Source organism: Melanerpes formicivorus, unplaced genomic scaffold (assembly GCF_026170545.1).
Source record: "Melanerpes formicivorus ecotype bairdi unplaced genomic scaffold, bMelFor1.0.p_v2 SCAF_28, whole genome shotgun sequence".
NCBI classification, from domain to species: Eukaryota; Metazoa; Chordata; class Aves; order Piciformes; family Picidae; genus Melanerpes; species Melanerpes formicivorus.
In genome coordinates this window covers 6,232,132-6,249,425 of record NW_027142380.1, presented here as the reverse complement: position 1 = coordinate 6,249,425, position 17,294 = coordinate 6,232,132, and the positions used below count along the sequence as shown (strand labels likewise).

The 17,294-nt window shown below is 40.2% G+C and overlaps 1 protein-coding gene across 2 annotated transcripts; it reads left to right on the top strand.

Moving 5' to 3' along the window:
- The first annotated feature begins 582 nt into the window (after positions 1–582).
- UBA3 (ubiquitin like modifier activating enzyme 3) lies at positions 583–17,000 on the top strand. 2 transcript variants are annotated; one of them, XM_068154334.1, is made up of 18 exons: positions 583–645; positions 782–823; positions 3,674–3,794; positions 4,760–4,840; positions 7,709–7,791; positions 8,693–8,773; positions 9,490–9,533; positions 9,822–9,886; positions 10,444–10,599; positions 10,733–10,835; positions 11,302–11,415; positions 13,099–13,152; positions 13,572–13,608; positions 13,687–13,768; positions 14,693–14,793; positions 14,917–14,980; positions 15,091–15,145; positions 16,237–17,000. In XM_068154334.1, the coding sequence occupies exons 1-18, from the start codon at positions 626–628 to the stop codon at positions 16,323–16,325; spliced, it is 1,392 nt and encodes a 463-aa protein (XP_068010435.1). In that variant the 5' UTR covers positions 583–625; the 3' UTR covers positions 16,326–17,000. The 2 variants fall into 2 exon arrangements, with proteins under 2 accessions (XP_068010435.1, XP_068010434.1); XM_068154333.1 differs by lacking the exon at positions 782–823 and having other exon boundaries at positions 613–645.
- Positions 17,001–17,294: the final 294 nt, after the last annotated feature.

Genomic DNA, 17,294 nt, shown 5'->3' with positions numbered 1-17,294 from the left:
ATGTGATCACAATACCCCACTGCAAGGGGGTTTGGATTAGACGATCTTTAAAGGTCTCTTCCAACCCAAACCATTCTATGATTCCATGAAAACGGCTCAGGTGGACCAGGCTCCCTGGCTCACAGGCAGCACCTGGCCTGAGGCTAATCCTACCTCTGCCTTTTACCTCTATTCAGCCCAAAGGCTTCACAGCACCGACACCACCACATGATTTGTCCCTGAGGAAGTCATTGCAGGCTCCTGGGAAGGACCAGGGAGGTGGGTGCCGGGAGAGCCCTCGGCCGCCCTCGGCCTGGCGTTACGGGGGCGAGGCGGGGAGGAAAGGCGGCGCAGGCCTCTCCGGGTCTCAAGACATCTCTTGGGATTTTATGAGAGCGCTCCAGCCCAGGCTTTTCTCCGCAGGCCGGTCCGGGCGGGAAGGTGGCTGTGACTGCCAGGTGGAGGGAGGGCGGCGGGGGTCCAGAGGAGAATGCCCAGTCTGTTGCCATGGGGGTCAGGGCGCCGGTGACCCGCCCGCGCAGTCTTTATCTTCTCGCGGACTTGATGGGCCCGCAACCGTGGCGGCGCCCTGGCAGAGCACCGCCCATAGAGGCGCCGTGGGGCACTGTGGGAAGCAGAGGGAAATATGGCGGATGGTGAGGAGCCGTAAGTACCCTGTGTGTGTGTGCTCGGCTGCCCCTTCCCCTGCTTCCCGGGGATGGGTGGGCCCCGGGGTCCCCTCTCCCTCCTCCCCGGTCTCTGTAGCGCGATACTGACCCTTCTTTTATTCTCTCTCTTTTAGGGAGAAGAAAAGAAGGAGGCTAGAGGAGCTGCTGGCGGATGGGTTAGTGCGGGGCTGCGGGCGAGCGGGCCCCCGGCCCGGGGCAGGGGCAGGCAGTGCTTGCTGAGGGGCGGCTGGTAGGTCAGGGCGAGCCGCAGCCCCGCAGAAGAGGTTTGGGCTGGGAGGAGGCTGCGAGTTAGTTCAGGGCTGCGAGGTCCGCTGGAGAGGCGCTGGTAGAGGCGACCGTGCATGAGCGGCCCGAGGCCCGGTGGGCTGAGTGGAGGGGGAATGGTACAATCCAGGGTCCGAGGAGGGAGCCCAGGAAAGGTGTTAGGTGCATTAGTGTGAGGAGAAGGGGAATGCGAAAGGGCGTTTGAACAGTATGGACTGGGGAAGAGGAATCTCCTGGGGAGAGGACCAAGGGGCTCACCCGGAGTGGGAATGGGAATTGCGGGCTTGGAGCTTGGCATGAGTAAAGGCTGGTGTGCTGGAGAGCTTTGTGACAGGAATGGAAAAAGCTGCATTGCTGGGCAGGGACCTGGGGAAGGCCTCTAGGCTAGAAGCAGGTGACTAAAAAATTGGCTGAAAATTAAAAATTCAGGCTGCGGAAGAGTTGCCTCTGCTTATTAAAACCCTAAATTCTGTGCATCTGTCTTAATGGCCTTGAAAACTAATGTTCCAAAATCCTTAATCTTATCTGCTTCCATCCCTTAACTATTCCCTTCCATCTGCTTGTGGCCCTCTTCCCAAAGAACCCAAAGCAGACCTGCCTGTCTGAGCAGTGGACTGGCAGGCAGTGCATGTGTGTGTCGGGGTGAGGGTCACAAAAATCCCCGGGCATGTTGGATTGGGGGGTGCATGCCAAGTCCCTCAAAAGCATGGAGCTTTGGAGATGGGAAGGTGGCAGGGAAAAGTCTGGGCTGAAAACAACACAAGGACTGTGGTGCTCTGATCTTTAAACCCAAATGTAAAATTAATTTGATGAAATAAATAAGAATTTTGTTAAAACTCTCCATAATACAAGTATCTGGTAATGCTGTAACACCACCACAAAAATAAACACATTAAAACTGGTTCTAGAGTTAAACATAAAATCTCAGGTTGAGTTACTGGCACTTCTCAGTTCTCCACAATGTCCAAACCTGTAAAAACCAAACTGCAGTAGAATAATTGCAAAATTGAAATTACATCTTGCCACTCTTCGTCACTCATAAAAGAAAATACACATCTAAACAGTAAAGGAGCACTGCTGCTTAATGGCTGATTGTCAGGGTTAAAAAAAGTTGCTCTTACTGTCACCAAGTGTAGCTTCTAAACTTGTTTCCAGAAAAGCTAACATTTTGAAGCAATTATTGTGATATTGACCCATTTTATTTGCTTAAGTCACTGCCTAATATACATCCTGAACACTGGTCTGCAACAGATGAGCCCGGGGTTCAGTGAAGGGGGTGTTTTGTTTATTCACACCCTAATTTTTGATGTGAATTATGAAAATGGGAGGAGATACAGAAATGCAAGTCAGCAATTAAAAGACCCTTACCAATGCAAGTAGATTTTGTAGATCTTATTTAACTGCTAATACAGTAACTTAACTTACCTAAAGTAAATAGTTAACCCGGAATGAGTTCAGTCTGCAGTCAAAATACAAATGATGATGTATTTATTCTGGCAGTTTGGTGAGGTTTTTCTCTGTTGCTGAAAAGCTGCAGAATTAATTGCCCCTATGATGAAGTTACTGCAGACATACTGTGTTGTCCATCATGAATTCTGTGAGGGTAAAGACATTCACTGTCTTAAATGTTTTTACTACATTTTCCTTTTAGTTTGAGATGAGTCACCAGAAGGAATAATAAATTCTAAATGTTACCCAACAAGGGTTATTGATACAAGCTTTCTTCATATTGCTTCATAGGAGGAAGCAAGTAACATTCCTTATCAAGGGTGACACAACCTTTCACACTCAGAGTTGGCAAAGCTCTTTTATAATGAGCTTAGTTTTCTATTAACATAGAACAATTCTTCTCCCCTTTAAAAAAGGAAGTGTACTCTGTTAAGGAAGGGCCTGTTCTGTGTAGGTAATAATCTTACCTTGAAGAATTACTTAAGGGAGCTGATTTTGAACTATTCCAGTAAGTCTCTTAACAGTTTATAGTTATCTACTACTAAAAGTGACCTGAAAAGGTAGACTAAAAATTGGGGAGTATTTGATACAAATTCTGTCTCTGATTTACAATAAAATAGCAGCAAACGTTCCTCTGTTTTCCAAGTATGAGTGCTACTGAGACAGGGATTGAAAAACAGGGGTGTGTTCTAAATTCCATAGTACCAGTTGAAGGTGAAGAGCATTCGAAATGCCTATTTTTAACATAGTTTTTTAAAACTACTGTGAAAATTGGAAAGCAGTGTTGAAGCATCTTGCTGTTATATCTGCAGCGCCTCACAACTGCGGTTACAAAGTGACAATTCTCAACATGATTTATGAACTTAAAAAAAGCCTGTCAAAAAGAGGATGCAAGGCTTTGATTGAGAAAAGAAAATCACCCTCCAAATCTAATGGGGCAGCTTCTTTTTCTGTGTCCTCTTTAAATGTGAGGAATATAAAACCCAAAGGGCTAGACTCTCATTTTTTTTTTTCACTTCAGGTCAACTTTTACTAGTAACAGCTATATCAGTGGGATTTACTGAAATGCTTGAGGTTTTCCCCCTCGATGCATATCTGCTTCTAGTTCCACAAATACAACCCAGTCATGCAAACGTTCTTGCACATAACTTAACATGCGTAAGGAATGTGCAGGTTCGTTTGCATGAATGGTCAATCGTTTTGGTGCTTTTAAGATATATAAAGAAAAAATATTTTAGAGGTGTGGCTTTTTCTGTATGGTTTTGCAGCTGAATTTACTGTGTTCTGTGCAGAATGGCTGTTGATGGTGGGTGTGGGGTCACTGGAGACTGGGAAGGTCGCTGGAACCATGTAAAGAAGTTCCTCGAGCGATCTGGACCATTCACACATCCTGAATTCGAACCAGGCACTCAAGTGAGAAATGCTTACTTTACATAACAAATCTGTAGCATGTATTGCAACTGATGTAAACAGTTTCATTAATTGACCACCAGCAGCTATGACTAGTAAGACTATAGTAAAAAGTAAAAACTATAGTAAAAAGGTTATGTTTTAATCAGCTAAACGTTATGATTTTAGAAGAGCATTGTATTCTTGTTCTAAGCTTGTATTTCTAAGTTGTGCAGTCAGGTACAAGTTTGTTGTCATCATATGTAGAATTATGTAAGAAGGTATTAATTATGCTTTGTCTTTTAGTTCCATGTGAAAAATAGCAGCATTTGTTTCCATATCTAAGGTATTAGATACAGTAAGGAATTTCTTGTACTTAAAGAATTAATAAGAGTACTTAGAGAAGTGGGGAAGATGTTCAGTAAGGAAAAGCAAAGTTTAGACTGTTATAATTATTTCTTCTGCTTTCCTTTTTTGGTACATTTTGGTTTAGAGCTTATAGTTGAATGTATTTTACTGTTTTATTATATACTAGTTTGAGGCTGGGGTCTAGTAGAACAATCCACAGCAGTTACATAGTTAAAAATGTCAGTCCTTTGTAGCCAGGAGTGTTGTCTGCCTCTTTAGATTTCTTTTTGATGTTACATACAAGTAAAGTATTTTGAGGAAGAAAACATTATCTCTTTAAACAGAATAAAAGTAAAAGTGGAACTTGCTTTTTTTCCATGGTCAAAAAAGTAGAATTCTGTTATCAACAAAGATCTTGCTTTCCTGTAAGAGGGAATATTGGAACTGTATAAGCTCAACACCTAATGTAAATCCAATATGTAATTACTTCTGCAAGCGCAGATTGTGCAGTGATCTAAGTTGGTTTATGTGAAACTAGGCACTGGAAACTTAGCATAATAAAGGTTATGAAGCAAATGACAGATTGTGCTTTTTCCTGTTTAGTGTATTAATTTTCTTCTTTTTTCTTACATTTTCTGCAGGGTTTTGAGTTTTTGTTAAGCACATGTAAAGTACTAGTTATTGGAGCAGGAGGATTAGGATGTGAACTCCTGAAAAATCTGGTAATGACTCAGTTTTCACCCTTTGCTTCTTAGAGTCTTACTTTTGCCTCTTTTTTTTGTTCTTGAGAAAACTCTCTTTTCTAATCTTCTTTACCTTTGCTAAATGACATTTTTGATTGCATATAGCTACTAAACTTCTAAGGTCTAATCAAAAGATAAAATATGTGATGATACAGACAATAAACTGGGAGAATGCACTTTGATAATAAGCTTTAAAGATGGTAGTCTGACATGTTGCATGTTATTTAGCTCTCTCAAAGCTTATCATGAGGGACAGCATGGTGCTATTTATGAAATGTATGCAAGAATTCACTTGCAAATATGGTCTGATGGTATTTTTCCTTAATAATCAAGAAATCAGTAGGGAAATGAACTATGAACAAATCATGCTCATAATGACACGAGGAAGTGTTTGGAATACAATGGCTACAACGTATCTGTGAAAAGTCACTTTGAACTGTCATAAGTAGCTGGTACAAAGTTGAATTTCAGTTTATTTTATGTCTTTGGATTAATTCCAAAGTGGGGTTAGAATTGATGGATTTATTTATGTTCTGCCATAGTGAAAGTAGTAAAGCCAGAATTACTGTGTCTGTGGTAACCTTTGTATTTGGCCTCCTGAGTAGTGGCACTCTGGTTTTCCAGTTTCTCAAGACCAGTAAATCAAAAGTTGTCTGCAGAGCCTGGCCACTCCCTCAGAGTTGCATCTGTATTGCTGAATTCAGCCTATGTAAGGGTAGCTTTGCTGAGTCAAACCAGCATGTGCTATCTATCCATCCTGTGTGAAAATAGTAAAGGAGGAATAGCAAATAGTGTATGAACAGGGGAGGAATATTACAGGACTTCCCTGGTGTATACATTACCAGAAGCTATCCTGTAGTTTTCTTACACAGTGTTAGTTTATAATGGATTCTCTCACTGTGTTCTCCAAAACAGTTTTAATGTGTTTAAAATATAGGTATGGGATCATGTGCTATCAGACATTTACCTATTAAATGGGTATGAATTTAATTACCCTATTAATGTGTTCTTTATCCTCACAGACACTCATGTTTATCATCACTGTTACCATCCTGTTTGAGTTTGGCAGTTGAGACTGTACTTTTTCATGCTTCCATTTAATAATAAGAGTTTCAGTCCTTATGGATTCTATGGAAAAATGTGTGGATTGATACAATAAATTACTATGGAATAACTTTTTTCCTTAATTTATACCAACACTTATGCACCATTGTGTTTCACTACAGAACTTGAATACTGTTGTTTCAGTATTTCTACAGATTATCTCCAAGCCTGAGATGCTTGATCATTGAATAACTTCATAGAAAGCCAGACATTCCAGATCCATTTGCACAGGGTTTTTACAGTTCCAGCACTTGTGTATGCTTTTCTTTTGGTTGCTGGTTTGTTACTGCAGTGCTTAAACAGGATTTTACTTGAAGAGTCTGTGGCAGCTCTGAGGCAGTTTTCCTTCTTTGGGAAATTGGCACTGGTGTACTTAACCTTTGCTCAGAGCTACTGTTTTATGGATTTATTTGGGCATAAATTCAATCTGTGGATAGCTCGTTGAGAGGAGGATTTGTATGGGATGAGAGACTTTGACAGTCTGTTGTGTGTGATCAGATCTCTTCAAAAGGTTTTAAGTTATCATGATTTATTTTTATCATCTCCAGAAAAAACTCATAAGTAAGTTTAGATTCTATTCACATTTATTCATGTCTTTGGGACAACAAATATAAATCTGATAAAGACTCCAGTCTGTATGTTTGTGATGTCCCAGCCATGTTCTTTTCCTTAGCAGGCTCTCCCAGTCTGCTTTGATAGTTCTGAGTAAAAGGTGAACATTTATCAACGAATCACAATGATTGTTCAGCACAGGGTACCAAATAGGATCTACAGAAATCCTTGCTTTTCTTGCTGAAATTCCCTTCTAGCCTGCTAAACTTTAGCCCTGTTTCTCATTTTAATGTTTCCCAATATTGCACTTTAAATAGTTGGTACTCATGAGATGGCTCTGCTTATTCAGAAAATGGATAATGAAAGGCTCAAAGGTCTTGCAATGTAACAATACTGATTCTTAATGGGATGGGACTCAAATTTTTCTGGGGTCACTTAAGAACCTCAGAACACATTTCCTTTCTTTAAACTCACTGTTTTGCAGTGCTTATTTTCCTTTAACCACAATTCACATTGTTTCTTTGCACATGACCAATGTTAATACTATGTCAGATCAGACCCACAATTAAGACACTTTAAGTTATTTGCCAAAGGGCTTTGTGCAAACATCTCAGGCAGAATTATGTCAGAGATCCAGCATGTTCTTGGATAGTGAGGTGACTTTGTGTTTGCCTTCTGTTCCAGTACTGAATGCTGGCGTATTTTGAACTCTGATTTGAGGGTGGATGTGCCAGACTCATTTATGCCAACTGTGAAAATGGTGAATGTTGAAAACCTTAAAATGTTAGAGGAGTGAAACATTGTTTTTCTATTCCTGCCAAGCATGGATGTGCTTCTGGTATTTCTTCAAATTCTACATTTTTTCCCCCACAATAAATGCTTTTGATATACTGCAGTTGTGAGGGAATACTGCACATTCCCCTTACATCAGCCTACCACTGGCTTCCCCATGCTATGATTGGGAAGGCTAAAGCAGTATGTTCAGTAGAACATTGTCTTTGACCATTGGAATGCTGCTAATTTCATCTGTCTAAATATCACCATTAGCAACCCATCAAAGAAAAAACAGGGAATGGGGAGCAAGTATGTTTGCTTCTCCAAAGGTTGCTTTTTTGGCATGTGAAATGAATTCTGGAGCACTAGCAAGCATTTCATTATCCATTAAATGAGGTTGACTCTCTCTTTAAACAGGCACTGTCTGGCTTTAGGCAGATTCATGTTATTGACATGGACACCATAGACGTTTCTAATCTCAACCGACAGTTCCTCTTCCGGTAAGTGATCCTGTCACCATTTGACTCTGGCTTTTCTAAATGTACCTAAATAGGTGAATATGATCATTATTTTGGTTCAAGAAGATGTCATTAGAGATTGCTGAAGTTTCATATCGCAACAGTCCTCAAAATTCACTACATGTTATTTTGTGATTCCTTCTGGTTTTGAGATCTGTGATGTCAGGCTGCATGTGGCTCTGAGCAACCTGATTTAGTGTGAGGGCCCCCTGCCCATGGCAGGGGGGTTGGAATTAGATGATCCTTGAGGTCCCTTCCAACTCTAACAATTCTATAATTCTTTGTCGTAATTTGAACATGAAGGTAATTAACATACGTTCCTTACCCTTTCTGTACAGCTAGTAATGGATGGAAAAGGTGACACCAAAAAATAGCACACACAGATTGAGATCTCAGTTTTTCTGGTACCCTTTTCTTTTCAAAGCAAAATTAAAAACTGTTGGCAGGGGGGTTGGAATTAGGTGATCCTTGTGGTCCCTTCTAACCCTGACTGATTCTATGATTCTATGACTTTTTGGTGCTGATAACTGTAGCTTCACCTGTCATACTGAATGCTTTACAGGGAGAAAGTTCTTCACAGAGTTATTAGCCCTTGCAGTGGGCTGCCCAGGGAGGTGGAGTCACCATCCCTGGAGGTGTTCAAGAGGGGATTGGATGTGGCACTTGGTGCCATGGTTTAGTAGTCATACGGTCTTGGGTGACAGGTTGGACTTGATGATCTTAGAGGTCTCTTCCACCCTTATTGATTCTATGATTCCATGATCTGTATCAATAAATTGTCCTATAGCAATGATTAGCTAATTTAGTATTGCAGTGCAGAAAGTCTTTAGAAGATTGACTTTACTGAAATAATGCATTGGAAATTGCTTGGATTTTCTCCCAGACCAAAGGATGTTGGGCGACCAAAAGCAGAAGTTGCAGCAGAGTTCCTGAACAGCCGCATTCCCAACTGTACTGTCGTACCGTATCCTTTTGGAGACAAGTAGTAGCCCTGAAGGCTTCAAAAAAACCTAGCAAACTCTGTAGGTGGTGAGACTATCTAAAGTATTTTGCTGCCATCTACTCTTTTTCATGCAGTGAAGAACAGATCCATTCAGCTGGTGATTGAGAATTCTTTCTCAGTGACATTAGCATACAGGAAATATGCATAGGGAGAGAAGGCTGAGCTTCAAGAAACTATTTTGTATGTTTCCACTGAGTCTTTCTATTCAACTGCAGTATTTGATTTTGACTGAAATATTAGAATTATGAGTTTATTCCACACGGTGTTTCAAGTATGTGCCAGTGGGAGACATCAGTTTATAAACATAAAGCAGCACTTGGTTGTACAAGTTTTGGTGAGAGTATGTGTTTTGATGCTCCTAAATGCTTTGCCTGCTGAGCTTTCTCTTATATGTGACTATTACATTGCATCCCTTACTTCTTTTGCCAGATACCACAGCTTCAGCTGTGAGAATTTTGGCTCTTTCAATCATTTTTCTTCTAAAGGTGTCATATCAAAGTAAGTAAGGCTTACTTCATCAGCAGGTAAAGTACTTATAAAGTACTTAGTAAGACAGTACATTATTATTTTATAATTATACTAAGACTTTAGATAAAGTTTTGGCTTTAGGTTAGCAAATAGAAAACAGTGAACTTAACTACCTGATAAACATATTCCTTTACTGGGCTTACATTCAGTTATTTTAAAAAGATCCAAGACATGGATGAAAGCTTCTATCGACGTAAGTGGTATTTATTTGTTTGCCAGACAGCCATTGGTGCCTTGTGGGAGCGTTGCATTTGTTGCTACTTTATGCTTTTCCTGGTAGTTAGGTTGCTAATTATTTTAGTCTCCTACAGTATAGTGGAAGCAGAAGTAAAAATCCAGACCAAACTGAAGTACCTGCCACCTTGCTCTAGGGGAGGTAGTTAAACTGCAGTCAGTTCCTCCAGATTGTTATGGAATTGCTTGTATTAAGAAGCATGCACTAATGCAGACTTTAAATAACATATTTTTTCCCCCCCCTTAGAGTTTCACATTATTGTTTGTGGGCTGGACTCTATAATTGCAAGAAGATGGATAAATGGCATGCTGGTAAAGTCTTCAGTTGTTTTAAAGCCTGGTTATTGCTTGAGTATAGATCACTAAAATCAAGTGTATTTCTGTAGAATGTGTCACTAAAATGATCTCAAGGCTCACAGCTCAGAAACTCACAGCTTTCTGTTTCTGTTTTTTTTTCTTTATTTATAGCAAGGTTTATCCTTGTGAATTTGTTTACTAAATAATAATCTTGAGTATTTACCAGTATTTAAAGACCAAAACAACAAACCAACAATCAATCCCCCTATGTACTTCAAATCAGCCAACTCTTTGTTCTGATATACCTAAGAAAATATCAAGGGGGTAAGGGAAGGAGGAGGCGAGGGGTTAAGGGAAGGGGGAGGTGGAGGTGTGGTTTGGTAGCAGAAGTCCTGTGCACTGACAAACAAGTAGTATTTTATATGCTATCTGCCCTTAAAGTAAGATGCATATGAAACAGTCAACCTCGTGGTGTACCATTGAGAATAAAGTCTTCAGAATTCTTTTTCCTCATACTTTCTTTAAAAAAAAAAATCAAACTAACCAAACTAAACCCCTCCTTTATTTGTTAGATGTCATTTTTACATTATAAAAATGGTGAACTGGACACAGACTCCATCATACCTTTAATAGATGGAGGGACAGAAGGATTTAAAGGGAACGTTCGTGTGATCATTCCTGGTATGACAGCATGTGTGGAATGCACACTGGAGCTGTATCCACCACAGGTAATTGCAACCAGTGGTATTTCCCTTTTTTTTTTTTTTTTTCCAATTCCTCCACTTTGCTTGTTTCCTTTCCTACTGCTCTACATAATGTTTTAAATGCTTTCTTCTGGTTTTGTTCCCCTGCCCACACCAGGTCAATTTTCCCATGTGTACTATTGCGTCTATGCCCAGACTGCCAGAGCATTGTATTGAGTATGTCAGGATATTGCAGTGGCCAAAGGAGCAGCCTTTTGGAGGTAATCAGACTGATGCTAAACTGACATTTCTCCTTATAATTCATTTGTTTTCACTTAGGTATTCACAGCTACTTCTAATAAAATAGTCCTACCTTTTAAGCTTAAGCGGCTCACTGCCATACTGAATCAGCCTCCTCTGGGCTGGTGATGGATTTTCTTAGACTCCCTCTCCAGTTCCATGTTTGTTAATGTGTTTGGCTGTCTCATATGGCACAGTGGTTTCCCCAACTCAAAATACAACCTTTAACAGCACCATAGATCTGTGAAGTTCAGGTAGTTTGTGTACAGAATGTGTTGGAACTTAATGATGTTTGTCAAAATGATACTTTAATTAAATTGTCACATTTTAATAGCTTGATGGATTGTTAGTATTAACCTAAATTAAAACAAAAGGATTTCTTTGAGAAGTGTTTCTGAAGAACTTTTAAAATTGCAACTTAACTGTAAATTCTGAACTTTCCTGTAGAGGGTGTTGCATTGGATGGAGATGACCCTGAACACATACAGTGGATTTACCAGAGGTCTTTAGAAAGAGCATCACAATTTAATATTAAGGGTGTTACATACAGACTCACACAAGGTAAGGGTATGGCATTTCACTGACTCTGTGGCATTTGCAGTTAGGCTGGATTGGCATTGTTTGGTTTTTGATATGACTGAGGTGGGTCTGCTGAGAAATCAATGGTTCTTTTCTCTTTTAGCATCTTCAAACAGAAACAAGCAACTTGTTTCCTGTGCCAGCACAAATATTTTTATGATTACTCAGATGTTCAGGCATTCATCATGAATCAGAGGAACTTGCCTGGGACAAAACTGAACATTTTTTGCCATCTTATTTTTAACCTGGGGCAGCTCCAGTTTACATTACACAGTGACCACTTTTGCTGGGTCAAAAAGCAGGAACAAAAGAATGTGACAAAAGAATGTTGCAACAGCAACACTTTATGCCAGTTTAAGCTGGTTCAGACTATAGCATCTTGTCTTTACTGCTGCCTGTGCCTCTGTTCACATAGAATACAAGGGCAGAAGGCTGCAACTCATTAAATGAGTGTTCTAAATGCTAATCAAATAGAAAAGGAGTGGAGAATCTCATACAGAATCTCCAGAATGTGTGGTAACTTCCATTTATTGACTTACAGTACTCCAAATACATTTGAAATGCTGCACCTGAACCTATGTGCCTTTCTATTACACAAGGATTCAGGACACTCTTCTTTATCTTCCTCAGATTCCCACCTAGCGTACTGCAGACAGTCATTTTCATTGCAGCACTTCGTATTGGCTTCTCTAGTAGCATTTCTTTGGCAGGTCTGAAAAAAGAGTGAACTTCCTTGTTCCTGATATACAAACTTGTATGCATAGGAAGCCTTGCTTTGTATCAGTGTCCTGTGCTGTGTAACTGGATGGGCTCTGTAAGAAGAGTTGAATGATGGTGTCAGTACACTTTGGGCAAGCCTGTTCATAGTATCAGTCAGGGTTGGAAGGGACCACAAGGATCATCTAGTTCCACCCCCCCTGCCATGGGCAGGGACACCCCACACTAGATCAGGCTGACCAGAGCCTCATCCAGCCTGGGCTTAAACACCTCCAGGGATGGGGCCTTAACCACCTCCCTGGACAACCCATTCCAGGGCTTCACCACTCATGGTGAAAAACTTCCTCCTCATGTCTAGCCTGAATCTCGCCATCTCCAGCTTCATTCTATTCCCCCTAGTCCTATCACTACCTGATATGCTGAGAAGTCCCTCCCCAGTCTTCCTGTAGGCCCCCTTCAGACACTGGAAGGCCACAATGAGGTCACCTGGGAGCCTTCTCTTCTGCAGACTGAACAGCCCCAACTCCTTCAGTCTGTCCTCACAGGAGAGGTGCTCCAGCCCTCTGATCATCCTTGTGGCCCTTCCTTCTGTTCATGCAGAAGGAATACTAGAAGCAAATGTCTTTCCATTATGCATTTTTACAGTTAAACAGGGATAGCACTGAGTTTTAAATTAATTTTCAGAGCCAGGTACAGAATACTTTTTTTTTTAGACTTTGTTTACTGCCTCTCTTTGTGTGGTACCTTTCATTTTCTCAATATGCTTGATCCATTCCTAAAATACAGAAAAGCCAGAGTACATGAGCAGCCTGGCCTTCCACCTTATTACAGAAATTTCTGGGAAGTGTAAAGTACCTTTGGGTACACCCTTCTGTAATTATGATGGCTAAAAGTCTTCCCTCAGTACAGTCCTTGGAAAAGACAAAGCTTTATGTTTTGTGTTCACAGGGGTGGTTAAACGAATTATTCCAGCAGTAGCTTCTACAAATGCAGTAATTGCAGGTATGTTAACAGAACTCAGTTCACTTCAGTGCTGCAGACTTTAGCGTTGTAAGGCAGTATTTTGGAATTGAGAACTTGGGGACGGTAATAGTAATGTTTAGATTGCTCTGGTTTGTTCTTAGAGTCTCATTTCTCCTTACCGTAGACTGTATAAATTTTAAGCTCATGTAATGCTGTGGAAAAAGTAATACTGGAAAATACAGTATATAAGCTTAACATGGTCTCAGATTAGTGCTGGAACTATGCTATTGATACATAGAACTACCAGCTACCTTCAGGTGTTTATAACAATTTGTAATAGCTAAGATACCTAATGGGTTGGGTGTTTTTTTTTGTCACAACTGTGCACTAATGTCTGCATGTTCTGAGACAGAGGTGGAAAGTGAAGAAACTGAAACTCTTTTTTTTCCTCATTCCAGCTGTTTGTGCCACTGAAGTTTTTAAAATAGCCACAAGGTATTTAATTTCTCATTGATAACATATGATTTTGAACACAATGCCATGTATTAACACTTAACCTGTTTGTCATTACAGTTCATACATGCCTCTTAACAACTACTTGGTGTTTAATGATGTGGATGGATTATATACATATACGTTTGAAGCTGAAAGAAAGGTTAGTGGCACTGAAGATTTGATTCCATGATTTGTATTGAACTTATGCAGTTTGTATGTATTTCTGCAACCTGATACTAAATCTCTTGGCACCCAGCACTGAAAAATAGTCTCTCTGGAGGTTTAAAAGCATAAACAATGCTACTAGTCTGATATGTCTTCAGAGTATTTCTTTTGGTGTGTAGGATAATGTTTACTTTTTTTTCACCTTCTGTGGTTTTGGAGTCTGTTAGTGATGACAGTGGCAATCTCTTCATGTGGAGTAACAGGACTGTTTACTTTCAGATCAACAGATGTTTTTATTCGATGTCTTGGTAACAAAACCTTTTCTCCTACCCCTCAGTTTACCCAAACCTATTGTGTAGTATATCTAATGACATCTTTAATTTTTCCCCATTTAGGCAAGTTTGTTAATACTTAGAAAAGTAGCTTCTGACATAAGGGCACTTCTTCAGACAGCTGTTTCTGTGGTGGCTGCTGTTTTAACATTGGTATCTCAACTGCCTCTGCTATGCTACTGCAGAAGAAAACGGGTCTTGCCTTTTTTCAGAGCAAATCCTGAAGATTTCCCCTGTAACACAGGAAATGTGGTTTACAAAGCATACAATCTTGAGATTCATAAGCAAATCTTCTTAAAAAGGCTATGCCAACTATTGATTTGAAAGTCTGTAGTATTGCATTTCTACATCAGATGAAATTGGTAATTCAGAGATACTTCAGGTGCTGTTTGGGAGCCCATTGGACAGCAACAGCTTTAATGAGAATTTGGGCTTTGTCATTAATGTTTGCCACAGTATTAATACTTCTAGAACAAAAAGCTTAAAAGAAATTCCACAATCACACAAATAGTTTTGGAGGCCTTATTAGCAGCATTTTTAGAAATCATATTTAATGTAACTTGGATTATTGTGCTGCTTTGTTGTAGGAAAACTGTCCAGCCTGCAGCCAGCTTCCCCAAAACATAGAGATTTCCCCATCAGCTAAATTGCAGGAGATCTTGGATTACTTGACAAATGATGCTTCATTGTAAGTGTGCAGCTATTCTGACTTACTTGATAATTTTTGGTAGTTTAATGGATAAAAAAAAAAGGTAATTTCTAAGTGTATTTTTACCTCGTATGTTCTTTCTTTGAACTGTTTTACATGTAGGCAAATGAAATCTCCTGCAATCACAGCAACTATGTATGGGAGAAATAGAACACTTTATTTACAGGTAATCTGAATGAACATCTGTAATTGTCTTTAATCTTAATTTGTTTAAATTTACTTTCCTGCATTTGAAAGGATATGTTAGGCTTTTGTTTTCATCTTTGTTTTTCACAGACAGTAGCTTCAATTGAAGAGCGAACAAGGCCAAATCTTTCCAAGACACTAAGAGGTATCATGCATTTGTTGTTTGTAGCTTTTCAAGATACTGCTCTAAAGAGAAAGTCAAATTGGTTCCACTCCTCTGTATGGCAAGTTTAGCTTTTTTTGCACCATGCAATACAATGTGCTTCCTTATCCTTTCACATGCAGTATATTTTCTCAGGGTGCTCAGAGGTGAGCTTTGAGCTTAAGTGTGAAGTAGATTAACATTTAAGTTACAGAGAAAAATGCTGCAACAAATTGAGCTGACAACTGATGTAAATTAAATGTAATTCAGTAATACTTTAGCTATTTCTTCACAAGGTCTGTTAGTTTCTCCTGGTTGAATCAGATCATGGAATGGCTTAGGCTGGAAGGGACCTTTGAGATCATCTACTCTTATCTCCCTGCCATGGGCAGGGGCACCTCTCAGCTATATTCAGCTGTTCAAGGCTTCATTCAACCTGGCCTCGAACAGCCCCAGAAAGAAGGCATCCACAACCTTCCTGGGCAGGCTATTCCAGAGTCCTACCACCCTTGCACTGAAGAACTTCCTGTAGGATCCAATCTAAACTTACTTTCCCTCAGCTTAAAACTGTTCCTCCTTATCCTTATGAAAAGTCCCTCTCCAGCCTTCCTGTAGGTTTCCTTCAGCTATTGGAAGGCAGCTAAAAAGGTACTCCTAGGCTGAACAACTCCAGCTCCCTCTGCCTGTCCTCAGAGCAGAGGTGTTCCAGTCCCTGGATCATCTTTGTGGCCCTCCTCTGGACATGCTCCAGCTGCTTTGTGTCCTTATGATGGTCACACCAGAACTGGACATAGTATTGCAGGTGGGGGCCTCACAAGAGCAGAGTAGCAGGGTCCCCTCTCTTGTACTGCTGGCTGCACTTCTCTTGATGCAGCCTAGGATAGGATTCACCTTCTGGGCTGCAAGAGTGTGCTGCTGGCTTGTGTTGAGATGAATGCTGGTTTAACTGGTGAACTCTTTGCAGCTTTCTTCTATTGTATTTCATGGTCTATGGGAATGGCATTCATACTTATTTTTTTTTTTTTTTTTTTTTGTTAAATCAAAAAAGAAACCACAAGGTTTTGCTGTACTTAACACTTTTCTTTCTGTTTCAGAACTGGGGCTTGTGGATGGCCAGGAACTTGCAGTTGCTGACATTACGACACCACAGACTGTGTTGTTCAAGCTTCATTTCATCACTTAACTTACTCATGAGTACACTGCATACACAGAGAGAGACCTGTACCCACCTTGTGAAACAAGCATACTCTGTGTGTGTTCAGGCAACCTGAAACGTTCATGTTAGTTCTAGCTTCGGTCAAGGTTAGGTAATCCAAATGAATCATCAGAATTGTATGTAGAAGCCAATATTTGGTGGATTATATTTGTATAAATGCTTATTAATATACAGAACTCTGATGTATAGGAATACCCTTCTTTCCCCCTCCAGTTACCAAAATGTTAATGCTAAAATACTTTCAGGCATGTGGGAACTTGAAGGTGGCCATAAAAGCCTTGCTGTCAGCACATGTGCGTACAGATGTGCAAAAAGAAGGTCCTTGAAAAAGAACCACAGTGATCTGGGTTTAGATTGTGTCACTCCTATACATGGATGAGTCACCTTTAAAACCAAAAGTGTAAAATGAGCATTTTCCTGTTATTTGATATTGATTTGTTCAGTTTTATGAAAGATGTTAAATATGGAAGAGATTACTTTGTTTACAAGCAAACACACAAGGACAAAACCAACTCTACATGAAAATCCGGACAGGTCCACTTGCAGTCCCCAAGGAGCTGCTGGTGCACGGTATTGCAGGATTTATGTTCAAGTATCATTGGTGCTCTTAAGGTATTTATTAATAAAAAAAAATCTTAAAGATATTGTAGTTCATGGCTTATTAGGGGACATCCTCGAGGATTTATAACCTTGATTAAAAGATGTAAGGCATCTTTTGCCTGCTTTGGTCAGAAATCTGAAAGCAGGCTTCAAGTACCTGAAGTGGGGGGACTGTGAGAAGACTCAAGAGGGACTGTTTCTGAAGGTCTGCAGTGATAGGATGAAGGGCAATGGTGTAAAATTAGAGAAGAGTAGATTTAGGTTGGATGTTAGGAACAAGTTCTTTACCATGAGGGTGGTGGAAAGGTGGAACAGGTTCCTTAGGGAGGTTGTTGA